The sequence below is a fragment of the Formica exsecta genome, unplaced genomic scaffold, assembly GCF_003651465.1.
Source record: "Formica exsecta isolate Colony F162 unplaced genomic scaffold, ASM365146v1 scaffold174, whole genome shotgun sequence".
Taxonomy (NCBI): domain Eukaryota; kingdom Metazoa; phylum Arthropoda; class Insecta; order Hymenoptera; family Formicidae; genus Formica; species Formica exsecta.
In genome coordinates, this window is record NW_021849056.1 from 529,703 (window position 1) to 549,254 (window position 19,552).

At 33.1% G+C, this 19,552-nt stretch overlaps 4 protein-coding genes across 9 annotated transcripts; 3 read left to right on the forward strand and 1 right to left on the reverse strand.

The window, feature by feature from the left end:
• The first annotated feature begins 3,637 nt into the window (after positions 1-3,637).
• LOC115233402 (general odorant-binding protein 69a-like) lies at positions 3,638-6,056 on the forward strand. Its single transcript, XM_029803796.1, has 6 exons — positions 3,638-3,853; positions 4,599-4,686; positions 4,955-5,007; positions 5,145-5,301; positions 5,711-5,775; positions 5,857-6,056. The coding sequence occupies exons 1-6, from the start codon at positions 3,794-3,796 to the stop codon at positions 5,872-5,874; spliced, it is 441 nt and encodes a 146-aa protein (XP_029659656.1). The 5' UTR covers positions 3,638-3,793; the 3' UTR covers positions 5,875-6,056.
• Positions 6,057-6,194: 138 nt separating this feature from the next.
• LOC115233400 lies at positions 6,195-9,115 on the forward strand. Of its 2 annotated transcripts, none has more exons than XM_029803789.1 (6): positions 6,195-6,795; positions 7,302-7,554; positions 7,623-7,713; positions 7,969-8,060; positions 8,136-8,238; positions 8,501-9,115. In XM_029803789.1, the coding sequence occupies exons 2-6, from the start codon at positions 7,381-7,383 to the stop codon at positions 8,659-8,661; spliced, it is 621 nt and encodes a 206-aa protein (XP_029659649.1). In that variant the 5' UTR covers positions 6,195-6,795; positions 7,302-7,380; the 3' UTR covers positions 8,662-9,115. The 2 variants fall into 2 exon arrangements, with proteins under 2 accessions (XP_029659649.1, XP_029659650.1); XM_029803790.1 differs by having other exon boundaries at positions 6,195-7,554; positions 8,501-8,565; positions 8,644-8,737.
• On the reverse strand, positions 8,812-15,072 carry LOC115233397 (nodal modulator 3). Of its 2 annotated transcripts, XM_029803785.1 has the most exons (15): positions 14,871-15,072; positions 14,696-14,795; positions 13,795-13,917; positions 13,420-13,586; positions 13,185-13,338; positions 12,655-13,060; positions 12,301-12,577; positions 12,036-12,217; positions 11,317-11,764; positions 10,976-11,168; positions 10,751-10,896; positions 10,554-10,677; positions 10,180-10,478; positions 10,116-10,128; positions 8,812-10,026 (listed from the first exon to the last, which is right to left on the reverse strand). In XM_029803785.1, exons 1-15 carry the CDS (start codon positions 15,032-15,034, stop codon positions 9,313-9,315), a joined length of 3,510 nt encoding a protein of 1,169 aa, XP_029659645.1. In that variant the 5' UTR covers positions 15,035-15,072; the 3' UTR covers positions 8,812-9,312. The 2 variants fall into 2 exon arrangements, with proteins under 2 accessions (XP_029659645.1, XP_029659644.1); XM_029803784.1 differs by having other exon boundaries at positions 10,116-10,478.
• Positions 14,715-17,923, forward strand: LOC115233401 (CXXC motif containing zinc binding protein). 4 transcript variants are annotated; one of them, XM_029803793.1, is made up of 3 exons: positions 15,206-15,348; positions 15,417-15,580; positions 15,671-17,923. In XM_029803793.1, the coding sequence occupies exon 3, from the start codon at positions 15,709-15,711 to the stop codon at positions 16,195-16,197; it is 489 nt and encodes a 162-aa protein (XP_029659653.1). In that variant the 5' UTR covers positions 15,206-15,348; positions 15,417-15,580; positions 15,671-15,708; the 3' UTR covers positions 16,198-17,923. The 4 variants fall into 4 exon arrangements, with proteins under 4 accessions (XP_029659655.1, XP_029659654.1, XP_029659653.1 ...); XM_029803792.1 differs by having other exon boundaries at positions 15,688-17,923; XM_029803795.1 differs by lacking the exons at positions 15,206-15,348; positions 15,417-15,580 and adding an exon at positions 14,715-14,854.
• The last annotated feature ends 1,629 nt before the right edge of the window (positions 17,924-19,552 follow it).

Genomic DNA, 19,552 nt, shown 5'->3' on the forward strand with positions numbered 1-19,552 from the left:
GAAAGAGTTATGTATAACGTTGTATATATATGTATTATGTAATGATGTAATACTGTTATGTACTGTTATGTTAATTACTTATGTAATTATGTAATTTTGTAATTTTTGAAATCAAATAAACTATATTAATACAAAACATCTTTTGATTGAATATACCCATCCATTCCCACACATCTTTGTCGTGCCACAAATACCTCTTTTTGTTAATTATACATTTTCTTGATACGTTTTTGCCAATTTTTTATTCTTGGAATTTCTGAAACTGCATTACTTGGAATCAAGTATCAGGAGAACATAATTAGCAAGAAGGTGGTACAAACTAAAATTTTAAAAAGCGCGAAAATTTGAAGCTTTGAAATGCGCAAAGGTATCAGGAGAACATGATCAGCAAAGAAGTGGCATAGAATATCTAGACTTAAAACACATTTGATATCTTAGACTTAAAACATATTTGATAAAAGTTTTTTTAATCTGTATTTCTCACTGATTTATTACATTATTTTTACCTATAAATGCATTGTTATATCATGTTATATATATACAAAAAAAAAGGGCGTATCAGGAGAACATAACCAGCAAAAAGGTGGCACAAACTAAAATTTAAAAAAGCGCGAAAATTTGAAGCTTCAAAATCCGTAAAAGTATCAGGAGAACATGATCAGTAAAGAGGTGGCGTATCAGGAGAACATAACCAGTAAGAAGGTAGCACAAATTAAAATTTTAAAAAGCGCGAAAATTTGAAGCTTCAAAATCCGCAAAAGTATCAGGAGAACATGATCAGTAAAGAGATGGCGTATCTGGAAAACATAACTAGCAAGGAGGTGGCACAAACTAAAATTTTAAAAAGCCCGAAAATTTGAAGCTTTGAAATATGCAAAGATATCAAAGGTTTTTTTTTTTTTTTACGAAGGAAGAGAAAAATGCATTATGCATCCCCACCGGCCGGTCCGGTGGGGTATGCGGGACTCGCACCCGCTAAAAAACTCTCCCTGCAGAGCCAAACTTTGGCTTTCCGCTGATATTTACACAAATTTAAATTTTGAGATAAGCAAGAGAGATAATACAAACAAAAACTTCAAAAATTGAAATTTTAAAAACTCCAATTTTATTTACTTTTTTCATTTATAATATAGTGAAAATTATTATCTAAAAATTAATTGTTCTTACAACTCATCTCTGAATTTTCATAAATAATTACTATACAATTTATAAACACTTAAGGAGAAAAAATCCATATTTATATAACTATATGTGAAATATATCCATATATATATATATTATATATACAAAAAAAAAAGTATGATTTATCTTAATTTATAAGAGTATCTCTCTCTCTCTTTTGTAGACCACGTCTATCTTTTTTGCAGATGTGCGCCTACACAGGTGCAACACGTGCTACTCTTGAAAAGGCATTATAAAGATCAATTTCTTTTCATGCAGTCGCGCGTTGTAAATATTGACAATGCTACAAAAAAGCTACAAAATGCAATGAATAAAGTGAGTGAGTGGACTAAACATTGGCGTATCAATCTTAATGAGACAAAATCCACCCACATAAATTTTCCACTCAGGAAAACAAACCATTTATCCATTCTAATTAACGAATTGACTATACCGTATGCAAATACAGCTAAATATCTGGGGATGATCTTAGATGCAAAATTGAAGTGGAAGGAGCACATTAAAAAGAAAAAGGAAGAGCTTAATATTAAATATAGAAAACTGTATTGGCTCCTCGGTCGAAATTCGGAGCTATCAGTTCAGAATAAGATTTTGATCTATAACATTTTAGAAATACTTAAATCTGCCTGGACGTATGGTATCCAGATATGGGGATGTACAAAGAGAGCTAATATAGAAATAATCCAAACTTTCCAGAATAAGGTACTGCGAGGCATAGTAAAAGCCCCATAGTATATTCACAATAGTGATCTACACCGAGACTTACACATCAACTTAGTTAAAGACGCTATTAAAGAAAATGCAATCAAATATAACGAACGTCTACAAACACATGAGAATATCGAGGTGAAAACTGTACTAGATACAGACAATAATTTACGTCGGCTCAAAAAGATTAAACCATTTGAACTGGCTAAATAAATCACATAACGCATAACCGATAGGGAAATTATACATTAATAATATTCCTATACACGTGTAACTCAATAAGATAGATATGTGGATTGGTATTGATTGTTGAATATATATATATAAAAAAAAAAAATTTCTTTTCAATCAAAATAAAATGAAATACTGGTTATTTTTTCCTATAATTCTATACTTAACAGTTTTAAAGAAATTTGATAATATAAAATTGCATTTTAGTATTAGATTTTCATACGATTAATCGTTAATTGTACATCTTTAATTTTATTTTAATTATAGAATAATATGAAATGAACAGAGCTAATATATATAATGTAAATAGTAGAAACGGTAATGATAAGTTCTCAATAACGGCAGTAGAAACAGATTATGTCGATCGAACGGTATTCAGTAGAATAAATGTAAAATTATATATATAGCTCCTTGATATTAATATTTCTTCATCTTCATAAAATGTATAAATCATCTTTTATAATCATAAAACATGATATTTTTAAATTATTTATTATTTCTATATTAATAAAATAAAATAACATTGTTAAAAATTGACGTAAAATAATAATGTTATAAATTAAAAATAAAAATTCTTAATCTCTTTCTTTTTCTCAATTATTCGCCGAAATTTTACTTGCTTTTACTATAAATAATCCTTGTTTAATATGTATATATATGTGACGCTCGTAAATTAAAGATAAAATCTTCCAAATCATAATGAATAAAAAAATTTCTTACAAGATGATTTGATACATAAAACTGCGTATACGCGGAGATGAAGACTGAGGAGTAAGGAGGGAGAAAAGAGTCATATTTGTGTCGACATCGTATAGAAGAGACATTATGTAGGGTCGGATCGCAAACTGGTAACATCCGCCAATCAAATCTGTCTATCTATATGTGTGACCTGGCCTAGAATCGAAAGCTTCTATGCTGAAGAGACAGTAATTTATCTTTGCACAATGAAAAGATCGCGCTGCATCGCGTTCGGTATATTATGCATATAGGGCATAGGGCATAGAGAGCATTTCGGACGCATTGTTGATTTAACAGAAGAAAGAATCGCGTTTTTTTTAATTCAAGAAGTTGAATTAAAAATGCAGTTTAATTCAACGAAAGATGAGATTAAGCTATAAACTATAACGATCATCAAACGCTCTCAATTGCTGAATCATAAAATTTGCGCCATTTCCTATCTCTCATGCAAAATATGTATCAGGCGTTGTACAAAATTGTAGCGACATTTAATTATATTTTTATATCGAAACTAAATATACATTAAATATACAGATCCAGTATCGATCTGTATAGCGCGAGGGCGGCGGACGAGAATCAGAGAGAAGGAGAGTAGCTCGCGACCTGCTCTCGAATCACAGCTTCCAGAGGGACGCACAGCTTCCATCTCCGTCTCTCCCTCGGCCTCTGGGATTCTATACTTCATCCCGATCCCCGACCGACCATCCACATCCACGCCTATCTCTCTCTATCTCTCTCTTTTTCCCTCTTGTCTCCGACGTTCAGTCGCACCCTCGCCTCGCGCGCGGCGCGCACTTCGCACGCTCGTCAGTCGACACGCGCCGGAAACGTCGTCGGCAAAGGGAGCACGCACGCAACATCAGCAGCAGTAGCCAGTAAGGAGAGAGATCCGCGAAGTGATATAAGGACAAGAGGTTCGAGGGATATCACAAGAATGAGGCTCCTCGCGGTCGTCGTGGCTTTTCTCCTTCAGGCGTGGATCGTCTCATGCGGGGTACGTGCAAAAAAGAGCGGTGGTGGTGATTTGATCGAGACATGATCTAAAAATATAAAAATAAAAAAGATATAAAAGATATAAAAATATAAAAAATATAAATATAAATATGAAGAGAAAAATTTCGGTGGAATAATTGATGTAGAAAATTTATTGTCTATTTAGTTTTTGTAAAGTTCTCTAAAATCAAAAAGCTAGAACCAAAATTGTATCTCTAACTCGATAGGGATGGACAGGGATGAAGAAAGAGTTTGTTTTTTTATGACTATCCATTGCGGATGGCCGGGGATAAACCGCGCGGTCAATAACACGATATTTTCTTTAGCACTGTTAAAATAATCGTTTTTGTTTTTGTTAAAGGCAAAGAGAATTTGAATTCTTCGTCTAGTATGAGTGTTTCAAATCCAAAAAAATTACTTTTTTTTATATTTTATCTTTTTGTGTAAAAATCACAGAAAATAATTCTAATAAAAACGTTTAAAAAAAAACGATATTGAAATAATTATAAAAATAATTAAATACTTAAGGTGAAAAATAAATAAATATAGATAAATATAGATAAAATTTAAATAACAACAAAAGGATGTAATTACATTTACAATGATGTTTTTTTCTCGCTATATTTTGATATAAATTTAAAATGTCGGTTTATATAGAGACAGTGTAACTTGCTTGAAAAAGCGCTTATCGCGACTACAACTTATCAATTTTAATTTTAATAGCACTAATTTTGTCTATTTTACAGACGAGACCCAGCTTTGTTTCCGATCAGATGATCGCGACTGCGGCCAGTGTCGTAAACGCCTGTCAAACGCAAACGGGAGTTGCTACAGGTATTTTATTCAACGCGAGAGAGTTTGTTGACCTCCCCCAACTTGAAACTATCGATCGAATCTTTTATTTAATCGCGCGGCGGCGCATAAAATTGTATATACGTATATTTTTTTATCTAAAATTAAATTAATATAAAAAATTCAAAAAAATTAATGGATGCTTAAACCAATTTATCATTTCACGTATCCACAATAGTTTTACAAAATTTATGACAAAATATGTGTATACGAAATATATCAACGAATGCATATTTAATCCTTCTTTCAGCCGACATAGAAGCGGTAAGAAACGGTCAATGGCCGGAAACACGTCAATTGAAGGTGAGTACGCATAAATTGCCAATTATATTTGACTGCAAACAAATCTCGTGTATAGCCGACGAAAATATGTAAAAATATCTAAGACTTGTAAGACGCCAAAGGGTAATAAATCCGGTCTTTCTGATTTCCGCGCACAGTGCTACATGTATTGTCTCTGGGAGCAATTCGGTCTGGTCGACGACAAGAGAGAGCTAAGTCTGAACGGTATGCTGACATTCTTCCAAAGAATACCTGCCTACAGAGCTGAGGTCGAAAAGGCGATCAGCGAGTGCAAGGGGCTCGGTAACTATTTGGGTATCTACTGTGTTTCCTTTTTCGTTTGTTTCCTCGATCGATTGCGTGTGCTCGAAACTTGGGACCGCGTTAAATCTTTTTTTTTTAATTAAATTTTAGTTCATTAGCAATATATTTCAAAACTGAGGGCATTCTCAGAGCTAACGAGGGTGAACTTGACAGATCAAGAGGTAGATGTTTTTAATAATACATTTCAATCATAATTAGATTAAAAATGATCTAAAAAAACTCTCGATGTTAGTGCAAGCTTCTTCAGTTTTGAAGATGTCAATCGCAGTTATTTTAAATGTGTGAACTTCTCTTAAAATAATTACAAAATTTTATTTGAGTTGTTTAATTTCGATTACACACGATCCTTCGTATCGCGTCTCATGAAACGATTAATTGCCAATTATTTCTCTGTTCGCAGCGAAGGGTGATAATTGCGAGTACGCGTACACGTTCAACAAGTGTTACGCGGGATTGTCTCCGAGAGTAAGTGACTTTAAATCATACCAAATTGACTAAATCATATACTATTGGTATTCGTTATCTCACGCGTGATCTGTGTTTCAGACTTACTATCTGTTTTAATGGATCGTGGGAGGACAACGGCAAACAAGAAGACCAAAAACAAAATGCTCAAGATACAATTTCGCCGAATGTGTTGAGATTTTTAGGTTTAAACTACTTTCCCATGTAACTGCTGTACGCGCCGTATTAAGTAAATCATACATGATGTGTCGATGAAATAAAGGATTCGATCTAATCGATGTATCCTATATGGTTCTGTTTTTTACATCCTTTTGTTGCCCGCCGCAAAGCATGAATCGACTTTTCAAGAGAAGTAATTTAAAAAAATTCAAATTTTTTTCAAAAATTACGATATTAAAAAAATATTTAAAAAAGAGACTTATATAAAATATATGTAATTTACATAAAGTATCCAATAGAATGTTTGGCAGATGTGATTGATATAAATTGATGGCGCTCTCGTTGATAAAACGGAGTTTGATATTGCGATAGTAGAACGCTCCAATTGTCGAGGTCATATTTGATGATCGAATGCAATGAAAGGAGAGATCTACAACTATAACACACTTGAAACATTCATTCACAAACGAGTCCTTTGTGACGATCGGTGTAGAAATAGCGTTGCGGCTTGTGCATGTTCAGCCAGTAGAAAAGCTCCGACACTGAGCGGACAGGATGTGAACTTTCCGATGATACTAGCAGCATAAAAGAGAAAAAGAGAGGAATTATCATTATTATTATATTATTATTATTTATCAGAAAAAACAAATTTTTTAAAATAATTTATTAATGGCTTTTGACTGATTAGTCGCAAAAATCTTATGCGATATTAAAATTGTGTAAGATAGATATTGTGTACAATCTCACATAACGCGAAGTTACACAACGCACGGGATTGCTCTCTGTGCGACTGTAATTAAAAGGAAACGTTTGATTTCAGGCGGTATACAATATTGCAGTATACACTGATCTGGATATCAGGTGTATATTATTATGAGAAATACTGAAATTACTTACTCTCCGCGGAACACGAAGAGATTATTGTTAATTACTTAGGAAGCATTGGATATACTTTGACTAAGTTACAATTATACGTATGTTTACCGTCACGCATCTCGCTTGCGGCTGGCGCGCATTATATGTATACAAAGTATATCACAAATTCTTCTTGGAATTTCAAACAATCGCGAGCTTTTTCCTCTTTTAAATTTGGATCCTTTCAAATTTTCTTCACCAAGAATCTATCAAGAATAATGAGAGATACCAATCATTTTAATAGAAGCTCCTAATTCTCTGTAAAAGAAGAAATAATAAATATGTAATCTTAAGATTGAAATATTTAGTATAAGTTTTTTGAAATATTTTTTCGAAGAAAACAAATTTCATAATTAAAACTGTAAATAAAATTTTATTATGTATAACATTTATTCTCTTTGAATTTCCGATGTTTAATTAATTTCTTTGTTGTTCGTACAATCCGCCGGTAGTTGATTTTTAGGGAGGTATGTCTTTGCCAGCTGATTATTATCTCCCACCTAATGCCCGGAGGATTCGTATAAATTCTCGATGATCTTACGAAGCTGCGCACTTAGTAATTTTAGGCGAGTGAGAGAACATTTTTGGCTAAATACAATTCAATTGTGTGTGCGTGAAATAAAAAAAATGATGAATGAAAATTTAATACTTATCTGTGCCTCTTTAATCGTCACGCAACTCGTCGTAGTTCATTGTAATGACGACGTGAGTATAAATCTAATTTTTAAATTTATCAGAAATCTTCGCGGTCGCTGAAAATAATATTTTTATAGAATATAGATTGGACTACTGTTCACGATGAGTTGAGAAAATTGGCTGGAAATCTGCGTAAGAAGTGTACCGGTGAAATTGGCATAACAGAAGGTGAGTTCTAAAAAAATCATATTTAATTAACAAATGATTTTATTCTCGTTAATAAAAGAAATGATGAAAAAATTATTTAATATTTATTGTGAATGATTTGCTCCATCTTCCCTCTCTTCCTATCTAATCTATTATATCTAATATATTATCTAATATATTAATTTAATATATTAGATTATTTAATATATTATCTATCTTATCTGTGTATCTAATTTACGTTAGATCATCTGATAATATTAACAATTTTAATCGCAGATGTATTAGAAGAGGCAGAATTAGGTACCTTCCCAGAAGAAAACAATAAATTGGCATGTTACTTCAAGTGCGTTATGGAAAAGGGAGGAGTGGTAAGACAAGTTTCTTAAAAAATATAAAAATAATAATACGGACCGAATCGCTTAACTTTGATTTTTGTGATTTAGATGAAAAAGGATGGCAAGATCAATTATAAACTTTTGGGAAAAATGATGCCGGCGGCATACAGGCACATTGGACAAGAGATGCTCGACGAATGTCGCGATATAAGTAAGTATTAGCTTTTATCAAGACAAAAACGTTGATATTAATGTGCAAGTCACATTGCATTATTGTAGAACTAGAAAAATTATTATATATAATTATTATTGTATAATATAATATGTAGGATACTTCTGCAATATATACATTGAAGCTGCATTAAATAATAATCATCTAAATAAACAATTGCATTAAATAATAATACACCTTCATTACTTGAGTGATTAAAATTAATGTCTTATTCTTACACAATCACCTTTGTGATTTTTAGGTGGTAAAGACAAGTGTATCATAGCTCTCGACTTCAACAAATGCATGTACAAGGCAAATCCAGTGGTATGTAAGAAAATATGGTATACACTAATTTCTAATATTTTAATGCTATGTATTATATCTCACTGCATTTCTTTTCAGGCATACTTTGTCATCTAAATATTGATAATGTAAAGGAATAAGAACCCAGAGTATTATCCATAAGTTTAACAAAATAAAGTACTGAAAAATTTTTGTTTTATATTCTTCGCATTCTTACACACACATTTATTTGCAAGATAAAGTAAAATGCTTGTTTAAAAGAGTAAGAGTTGAATAAAAATTATTTATTCCATATTATAAGAATTAAAGTAAGAACGTTTAATAACAATTTATAGATTGTATTATACAATAGCAATCTTTGTATATACATATATTTTATATTACTTACTGATGTTAACGATTTTTACGTATCTCTGACGACGTAGCGGGATCGTGATTATCTTCGTGGATAATGCTTGCATTTTAATATTTTACATTCAAATATTATTTTTTCTTTGATCAAGTAACGTCGCCATTTTAATCTGTCTATATATATAAATACTAATAGTTTCAAATATACCAAATATCGAAATAATCTTTTTTCTAAGATGCGCACACATACACAATCGTCGTTACAAATATTACTAACAAACAAACTTCTGATAGTCAGGTATATAAAACACGAATGAGAGATATAGGATCTTTACCTCTTCAATAATTTTCTTTTGAGATCATCAGAAATGACACTGAATATGCGACAAGTGATGGAGCTGATGATGCCAACAAGATTTATATCTTTCGCGGCTTCGCCTTCCTCTTGTTAATATTCATTATTTGCTCGACTATAATATCGTCCGCTCTAGGATCAAGGGGAATAGCTTGAACGGGTGCTCTCGAGCTTGGCACAGGCTTGGAGCGTCTTTCGAGCAGCGCGTTCAACCAAGTCCACAATTTCTCGCGATTGACAAATGCCAATCCAACCAACATAATGAACGGCAGTGCAACTACCGATGTTTGATTCATGTCGCTTTGATCGACCTTCCGCTCCGCATTAAATGTCAGCTTAATGTACTTAAACGATGAGTTTGCCTCAAAGTAAACCGGAATGGTTCGATATTTGTGCACGGCTTGCGATAACGATGATTCCAATTGCACAAAGTATTTTCTGCCATCAGCATGCAACGGCGGGAAATGCACCAGGAAACCGGCATTGTAATTACCGGTGTTCTTACTGGCAGATTGTTGCACGTCCAGTTTCGAAATGTGCACTGGCGAGTCCGGAGCGTCCTCCCGACACAGTTTTACCTTAATCGTGCGATAGTGTTCCGGCTGGGCGGACGTGACATGCACCGAGACGTCCGTACGCGAGATCGGATGAAAGGCGATCAATCGTAGGCCGTGAATGTCCTCCTCCATCGGCTGCATCAGTTGAGAACTGGGACTCGTGCGCTGTATATGAGCGTTACTTTCTACGTTCGGCTTCAAACGGAAGGCATAGGTGCACTATAAAATTATTACGTAAATTGTTATGCAATGCTCGTCAAATAATTAAAAACAGTCATTATAAAAATGTAAATGAATGAATTATTTACCGTGGGCTGGAGACCACGGATTCTGAAGTTGCCATTCTTCTCGGTCGTGGCCTCCTCTTGGAGATTGGAACAATTCCCTTGACCCTGAACCTCGACTAACAGACCGACTTCCGGCTCTCCGTTCAAGGACGTTACGGAGCCGTAAGCGCTATACGCGACTCGATTACCGAAAAGATTTACTTTAACAGTCGCTCCCTCTACAACGTTGATCATCTTCGATGGCGGATCGAAGCGATACTCCTTCATCATAGGTCGAAGATAATACTCGCCCGGAGATAGCGAATGAAATATGAACTTTCCGTCCTCGCCAGTTATACTGTTCTTGCGATAACTTTGACCGCCAGACAAAGAAAGCAGCACACCCTGTATAAGTATGGCGTTAGTTACATATATATACATATATTTTTTTTTTGTTACTTTGACAATCTTTGAAAATACCTGCAACGAAGAGCTGTCAGCATGATCAGAAACTTGCACGATAATTTCAGCCAACTTGTGTGCTAGAAACACTCCTTTAGCATCAGGCCCAGTAATCACAAAACCCTCCTTCTCAGCTGTAACACTAATACATAGCAGGCAATTATTATATAATTTATTGATGATAATAGAAAAATAAAATTATTCTCTTGGCATACCTATATTCAATTTTTCCATCCAAAGGGCCAATGCTGTAAGTACCATCCTTCTGTGTAACTAATGTGTGAATCGGAGACTTCTTATCTTTTCCAAATATTTGAATTGTTACATCTTCCAATGATGGAGATATTTTTCCGGCTATAATCTGAATAATATTTTTACTTCAATTTTTTTACTGTGAAATATATATATATGTATATATTTATCTCATTAGTTTTTTTTACCTTTCCTAAATCACCAATAAAACTTGCAATGTCATTATGACAATCATTCACGCCAAAAACTTTTAAGGATGGTGGGTTGAATAGCAAAATGTCAGATAATGGGGTGATAGTGTACGTGTTATCCGTTTTTGCTTTAAATTCAAATTCATATTTGTATACATTGTCTTTTTTAACAAGTTTCAGTGGACCAATCCTATCAAAAAATGAATTAATGCAAATAAAGATATATGCACTATGTCCAAAATCAAATGAACGCAATGCTAATGTTATTCAAATATAATGAAGTAGAAAAAGATATCTAAAGTAAGACGATTCATCAAGATAAATGCTGAGCTACTTACGTGACGCTGTCGCCTGCGTCTTCGATTTTTACTTTGAGATTACTCTGCGCGCTCGTGCATATAATATTGCCTCTGTGAGTATGCTCGGTGGAATGTAGCAAGATGGGGGAAAGATTGCTCGTGTCCCAAATGTAAGAAGACTTGTCGTATACATGGCAACCTTTTGGTACAAAAGTGTATGCACCAGATTTAGGCACACAATGTCTCGTACTGCCTTTGGTCAGGGGTAAAGTGATCACTTTCGTGTTATTTGGTTCGTTATATTCTACGGCGGTATCGTGAGAAGATATGAAAGTGATGGAGAAGCCGGTTTGCTTAAAAGGCGGCACTTCCGCGCGTTCCGACGTTATCGAGATTCTGTAACTGGGATTTTCCCAGCAAAACACATCGTTGTCAATCAAGACTTCATAGTGGCCGGGTAACACGTCAGTGAACTGATATTGACCATCTGCGTATTGAAAAACGACTTTAAAAACAGGAAGGGTAGTATCATATCGAAATAAAAAGACAATACTGCAATAACAAATAATAGGTATGTAATAATACAATAAGTATTAGTTAAAACCAAGCTAACTGCCAAACTTATCGCAAAGTAAGTTCAATTTATTCAATTGAACAGATTATTTTTATTTTACAAAACTATATTTGTTATTGCAGCATAAATTATTACATTGCTGAAAAAAATCGATAATAATTAAAAAGAATGTTTATTATCTCACCTTTGGCTTGTACTGTCTTTATTGTAACGCCATCGAGTATTTTTAATGTGACAGAAGCTTGACTGCAATCTGTCTGTGGCAGACAATTTACTGTCCCTGTTAATGTGGCCTTCAATTGCAAAAAGTTTACATTGGTAATTGGTTGAGATGTCACATCAATCGTTTGTTGCAGTGGATAGAATCTGAAAAAAGATAATGAAGCATTTACATATAATTCGTTATAATTTTATAATCCATTGTTATATCTTGTTTTATTTTTACTCACTGCAAGCCTTTAGTTTTTTCTTCCGTGCTCACAATTACGCTCAGCTGATATTTATCCGGTGCAAGATACACAGAGTATTCTCCTGTTTTTTCATTGGTGTTGAGCTCTTTATAGAATGTAGCGGCTGTATTCTGAACTGATAGTTTACGAAAATGCAAAGTGTCCTTCGCGGAGAGTGTTACTTTTCCCGAAACTTTATACGCTGAGGGTATTAGCACCGGAAGCTCAGGCGAAGTCGGCGAGATTTTAACCGTCTTCTCGCTAAATTGTACATTTGCTGGAACGAATAACTTTTCGATATAATTTCAATGAGTCATTTTGTTTAAAAGTTTTGGTAAGAAAAATTTTATGTACCAGACTCCGCTCTGAGTGTATACTGGCCGGCTTTCATATTATCCAATACATATTTTCCATTTTTATCCGTGATTGCAATTTCTTTTTGCGACAAGAATATCTTTGCTCCAGGCAAAGGATCGCCATTCGTCGAGCTATAAACAAGACCGCCGACCGTGAAACCGGTTACCTTAAAATCTTGAGCGAGGATTACGCTGTTGTGGCTAACTTTAAAAGACAATTCCGACGGTTGAACGTCGAATTTCGTTTGAGCGCCGGCATAGTGCGGTACAAGTTTGTAATCGCCAGGTGATACACTGGGAAATATAAATCTACCACTATTATTTGAAGTCACATAACAAAGCGGTTTCTTCGTTTCGAAATCCTTAGCTATCGGGGTAGTCTCACACTTCTCCACGAAACCACTCTATTGTAAGAGAAAAAGTTAATCTTTCATTAATTTTTATTAATAAAACACATCCTAGAATTTAAATTTGAAAATATAAACCATTAAATATTAAAAATGATAATAAAAAGAAGACAAATCTTACGCCAAAAAGGATGAAGGATACACCAGCCACTGGGTCATTTTCACTGCTAACTTTGCCACTCACATCGTATCCAGATACCACTAGGCTACCGTCCGCGACTTCTGTATTTCCTTCTTGTACAATCACTTCAACTTTATTTTTGTTTATTATCCAGCTAATAAAAACAATTAATTATTTTCTCAGTTTGTAAATATCTTTTATCTTAAAATAAATTTATCATTCTTTATACACTTACGTGGGATGAGATGCAATGAGCATGTACTTTCCAGGTTGAATAGGAGTAAAATAAAATATGCCACCTTCCGCTGTTACTGTCGATTTAATAGGAACATGTTTATCGTTGTCTGAGTATAAGGAGATGGTAACACCTTTAGGACCAGAGACAGTACCTAAACTAATTACCTAAAAAATATAAAACGATTCATATTAATTGAACGACTTCTTTATAGTTAATTTTTGATAGATTATCAAATATATAAAATTAAATTATTTGTATCTTAAATTATTTGTACCAATAGATACAAACATAACATTCATTTTTCAGATATCTTTTTATGTTAATAACAAAAGAAGAAAAATAGTACTTAAGTAGTATTTAAATAGTACTTACACGTCCTGTAATACCAAATCCTTTAAATGTGAAGTTGATATCTTGTTTGCAATCATTTGTAACATCATCTACATTCAACGTTACTTCTGTAGGCTCAAAACTCCAGCCTCTAGGAGGATCTACCTAATGTATTAAAATATTAACAATTTTTGAAATAAAATATCTTTTATAATATATAAATATATAAATTCTGAATAATATTAATCAATTTAAGATAACAATATTGTATTTTTTCTGCAATATTGTTATCTTATTATACATCTCTAATATTCAAAACAAAAGAAATTTTGAATAATATTATAATTGTATTGAAACAAATATACCCTATAGTATTTATATAAATATGTAAAATTTATCTATCATTAAAAAAATAGAGGAGTATCACATTATAATATATATTTCTGCAGGGTTGGGTAGCAACTAGTAGCAATAGTTAAAAGTTAAGTTAAAAAGTTGAAAAGTTAATAACTTTTAACTTATGTTAGTTAATTTTAAACGTGTTAACTTTTAACTTATACTAGTTATTTTTAAATACATTAATATTAATTTATTAATTTTTTTTGTACAAGTTAAAATAATTCATTAATATTAAAGTTGTGTGAAAATAGTTGATCGTAATGCAAATATTTCATTTATCAATAAGTTTGTCGGATATGCCGATTCGCTGTTGGATAGAGAATTAACTTTTAATTTTAATGAATTAATAATTTTTTTAACTTAACTTTGGGAGAGTCAATTTTTGATTAAATAACTTTCAATGTGAACTTCTCAACCCTGTATTTCATTTTAAATATGTTTTTTCATTTTAAATATGTTATTCAGTCATATGTATAAGTATCAAGTCCAAAATGCTTAATCAATGATGTTGTGCAACAGATGATGGTGCATCTTTCCAGCTTACCTTCAACGTATATTCACCCTTGTCATACAGAGGTAGAAAATAATAGCCGGTATTAGGGGCGCACTCGATCTCATCCTTCAAACTACCAGCCTTCGCGTACCTGACGAATTTATCTTATGAATCGGTGATCCAACTATGACCAGGATAACCTCTTAAAAGGTAAGAGAATACTCACAGTTTCACGTGCACCTTCGTAAAATCGATATCGGTGTGGCTCTTTAGAAAACCTCCACATCCTAGAATATCCTCGGCGATGGAATTCGCCGATAAGGTCGCTAAGTAGGCGAAGAAAAAAATAATTTCTCGCCAACTCGAAATCATGCCAATCAGCTGCCGCATCGTTCGGGTTGTCTGCTCACACGACGTCAAGGGACAGAATGACAGATACCGAAAATTCCATCTGTCCTCCCGGAGCTTCTTTTAATCTAATTACGCAAAGTGATTCGAGTCATCGCGAATCATCGATTATAATGTAATGCTTTTGTAATTATCTGACAAACACAAGCAACGGCACCGAGGTTTTACAACGCGCATGTGTAATTTTTCTAAACGAAACAGTCTAGCCAGCTAAATTTGAGGTGCTTTTTTATAGAAGTTAAATTCGTCTCTTATCGCGGGATAAAATTATTGTCCGCTGATGTAGATGTTTATCTGTAAGCGTTTTGTAATATTTAAATATCTCGTTCGATATTTAAAATGTATCTTATAAAAAATAATGCAGTTTTAGGGATTCAAAACTCTGTGACGCCTAGAAAAATCTATTCTCTGTTCACTTTACTCTCACCAATAGAATAATTTCGAAATATTCGCAGTTTGTTACTCCATAACCATGCCAATATCGATTCACAGGAATTGATATTATAATTTAACCAAAAATTTATGCCTGTAAGTAAAAAAAAGAAAACAAAAAAATTAATCCAACAAAAAAATACATTCGATTCCAGAATAATTAATTAACTGGCTTAATTCTTTTAGATTATTAATTATTTCAGAGTAGACATTCTACGGTCATAATGGTGAAAATAGCACTGCAGATTACGTGTAGACTCGACAATATTGAGGAACTGAGGCCATCGGGATCTGAGTTCAGGTGGTGCCTGAAGTTTACTTGTTGCAACTGCGGAGAGACATCAGACAAGTGGAACTACATCTCCGCAGACGATCCGGTACGTCCAGCAGTTCGAGGCAGTGGCGTCAGTCACTTTGTGAGCAAATGCAAGCTCTGCTCCCGGGAAAACTCTATGATGATAATAGAGGACTCTATCCAGTCTTTCACCCAGGACGATCAAGGACAGTTTAAGACAATTGTCATATTCGATTGTCGAGGAATAGAACCCTCTGACTTCTCTGCGAGAGAAGGATGGGTGGCCACGGCTGTCGAGGGAGGTAAGGAGTTTGATGAGGTAGATTTGAGCGAAGGTGAATGGGAGGATTACTGCGACAAAGTTATGCAACCTGTTGGAATATACGAGATCAAACATAAGTTTGAGAGAATTAAGTAGATACATGCTTTGGATATACAGCATATACACATTTCAATTGCCTAAATTTCCTAAGAATTGCTTTCTTGTCACTTAATGATATAAAGCGACATATCTGTAGAATGTAAATATGTAAAAATTACGATTTTCACGCTTCTTTAGCATTTATTGTGCATAGATTATTAAAAATATGTATAATGTATAACGTATGAAGTATATTAATATATATATATATAAAATAATATCCTCGTTGGATTTCATTAAATTGTGTTAATCTCTGGGCTATAGACTATTTGCGATTTCCATCAATAGGCCACTCTGTGTATCTGCGTCTGTAATTAATAAATTAATATTAGAAAAATAATTAAATCTAATTTTATCAATCATATAGATAATAATTTTGTTCTATCGATTCTATAGAAAATTGCATCCTGCTGTTCATGCCTCTGTATATATATGAATGTAAGCATATCACTAAATATGCACATTTATTTGAAATAGATGCAAGTTATTTAACATGCACCATTTAAGCAAGCATAGTTTGCAAAAATGTAATAAAAATAGCATTTTTTATAACTTGAAATATTTTTTCTTTTCTTATATCGAAAATACACACTATTGGGTGATGATATCATAACGAAAATACCTTTCATTCTCTTTTATCGAGGTAAAAAGTAAAAGCAGAACCAATCTAACGACATAATATAATTTATTCATAATCATATAAAAAAAACCATTTTATTTCATAAATGGCTTAGAGTACATAAGAGATGTTGTTTGCCAACAATAATTCCATTTTTCCTCCAAGCACGTTCTTAATATGGTTGCCAACATATACCCTGCGTAAATAATCGAATGACTAGTGTGTCACTTGCGGCAAGGGCAACATTTGGAACTGTGCAGATTTTCACCGATTTTCACAGATTAATCCAGACAATAATTGCCTCTTCCAGCGCCAGACGCAAACTGTTATTGGAATGTCAATATGACCATATGAAACTCATCGAACTTATGACAACACGATATATTAATTCGTCTTACGATTATAAAAGTAAAGTATGGTTAAAAATTATGTTTTTTTTTTTTTATATATATACAGTTTCTTTTTTTCATGTATAAAACTTTCGAACAACTTTCCTCACTTAACGATAGTTAAGTCTATCGCGTTAAGACTTTCGTTCGAAGTAACTCCTGCAATTCGTCTTCACAATAAGCTATATAAACGAAAATCACGTTCTTCGAATGAAAATCATCGAGACGTACGTACGAAAATGAATTACAAATTACGATTCAGAAAAAATGGAGAGAAAAAACAATGTGTGTAACTTCGTTTACTCGACGATTGCCTAATGCACTACTAATGCTACTGCCGCTATACTTGTCTAATGCTTTCATCATTTACTACGCTTTCTAATATCTAACACAAATAAATATATTGCGCGCGCGTCTTACAATATCCGTCATTTCTCGGAGAATCTTTAACATATAAATCACATGTATAAGTAATCACTAAAAATTTTTAATCTAACAATCGATAACACTATCAGTCTATTCTCACAAAAATATCACTATGACCGAAAATATCGACGATATAACCAGAGTCTAAAATTACGAATCACAATTCAACGAATAAATAAGACAAACTTTTAAAACATTGCATTAAAAGAAATATATACTTTGTTTGCTTAAAACTAACATCAATTTGTTTGAATTGCTTAAAAACAATTTTTAGAAAAAAAAAAAAAAACAATATGTAGATACATAAATTTGTTGTGAATGCTGGAATGCTGAAATATTTGACTCTGGCTCATATGGAAGATTTGTAATCCGCTTGACGTTTGACGTAACTCGAACAATTATTCTACTAGCAAATTCAGATCCTAAAAACGCTTTAACCGTGATCCTCTAATATTACGAATATGCATCGCTGCGTGCTTTTTGATCGGTTAAACGATTCTAATCTACATTCTAGCTAAGCTATCGTCTTTGGTATACTAATCTGAGGGATGCTTACTCTATTCAGAGACAAATGTATGATCATTCACTGGAGAAAATCTCGTTTCCGGGGAGAATATCGCATAGAAATAGGAACATTATGAGTAATATGTGTAAGATAGTTATGATGTCTCTTTCGCAACGAGAAACGATTATTTTCTTGTGTGAAAAATAAGTGATGTTTACAGTTGAAGAATTGGACACAATTATGAAGGATAAGAGCATGGAGTATAGCTTTTTGCTATATATACGTGTATCATTAGTATAATATATATGATGGAAACTGCTTCTTGTATAATTATGTCCAATTAAGTTCAAAGTGGAAGAGGTGCATGCCATATATATCTGCGACAAATTAAATTGAAAGAAACGGGATCGTCGCGGAAAGGAAATCTTGATTCACATTTTGATCTGTTGAAATTTAGTCTCTACTATAATCTCCTTTACTGTTTCGTATGTCCATCGGTTTTTCCGACTTCTATATTTTATTTAATTAACCATTTATATGTGAGCTTCCATTTTTTCTATTTTTTTGAAATATTGATAAAAATTAGTCACATCCATCATAGAGATGATGATGCATATTTAACTTTTTACTTAATGAATTTATACATATGGGAAATTTATTTATCTTGATGAGGATCAAACAGTCAACTAAACAAGTCAGTATCACTATGTCAGTCAGTGCAACCTTTCCCCAACTACGTTTCAATCAGGATTGGGCCATATTCATTGGGCATGTATCATGTTTAACATTTTCCTAATGTCTAAAATGGGATATAACCTTATATAAGTTTTAAATTGTGCCTATCCGCTACTAGTATTTCAGCTAAATCCATGAGTCTCTAAATCGGTTAGATGGATATACGCTAAATATTTATGCGCTTTTTTTGATATTGATATATTATTCGTTCGCATGACTTACTTTTGACGTTTTTTTACGATTTTTCACTATGTTGCTTTGTTCTAAAGCATATCAAAGACAGACACCCGTGAATAGGCCCGTTAGATGTTGAGTAGTATAAGCTCAATCCTAGAACGCTAATGGGGACTGTCAAGGTCTAGTGCAATTTTAAACTAGTACATATTATCCCTTTGTTTTTTTTCTTTCGTAGCTATTGCAAATTTCGTAATAACATACTAATGATTGATATAACATTACATTTCGCATTATATTTATTTAAAAAAAAATGTCAATTATAGTAATATTAATATATAGCGGTAATAATATTAATTGCTATTATATGATTATTTAGTAATATGTTATTATCAATAACTCCACATTAGCGTTTCAGGACGAATCTCGTGTATTCGACGATACGTGAGAATTTCTCATTTCTTTTTCATTTTAGAAAATTTCAGAGTGAGCACACTACACGAC

Excerpts from the sequence above, each read along its gene's own strand:
- LOC115233402 (XM_029803796.1), top strand. The coding sequence starts at position 3,794 with ATGAGGCTCCTCGCGGTCGTCGTGGCTTTTCTCCTTCAGGCGTGGATC. Across the intron at positions 5,008-5,144 it reads CGGAAACACGTCAATTGAAG|TGCTACATGTATTGTCTCTG; the intron begins GTGAGTACGCAT and ends TTCCGCGCACAG. Across the intron at positions 5,302-5,710 it reads GGGGCTCGGTAACTATTTGG|CGAAGGGTGATAATTGCGAG; the intron begins GTATCTACTGTG and ends CTCTGTTCGCAG.
- LOC115233397 (XM_029803784.1), bottom strand. The coding sequence starts at position 15,034 with ATGCGGCAGCTGATTGGCATGATTTCGAGTTGGCGAGAAATTATTTTT. Across the intron at positions 14,796-14,870 it reads ACGAAGGTGCACGTGAAACT|GTACGCGAAGGCTGGTAGTT; the intron begins GTGAGTATTCTC and ends TAAATTCGTCAG. Across the intron at positions 10,027-10,115 it reads TCCGTGGTCTCCAGCCCACG|TGCACCTATGCCTTCCGTTT; the intron begins GTAAATAATTCA and ends ATAATTTTATAG.
- LOC115233400 (XM_029803789.1), top strand. The coding sequence starts at position 7,381 with ATGATCTTACGAAGCTGCGCACTTAGTAATTTTAGGCGAGTGAGAGAA. Across the intron at positions 8,061-8,135 it reads TTATGGAAAAGGGAGGAGTG|ATGAAAAAGGATGGCAAGAT; the intron begins GTAAGACAAGTT and ends TTTGTGATTTAG. Across the intron at positions 8,239-8,500 it reads CGACGAATGTCGCGATATAA|GTGGTAAAGACAAGTGTATC; the intron begins GTAAGTATTAGC and ends TGTGATTTTTAG.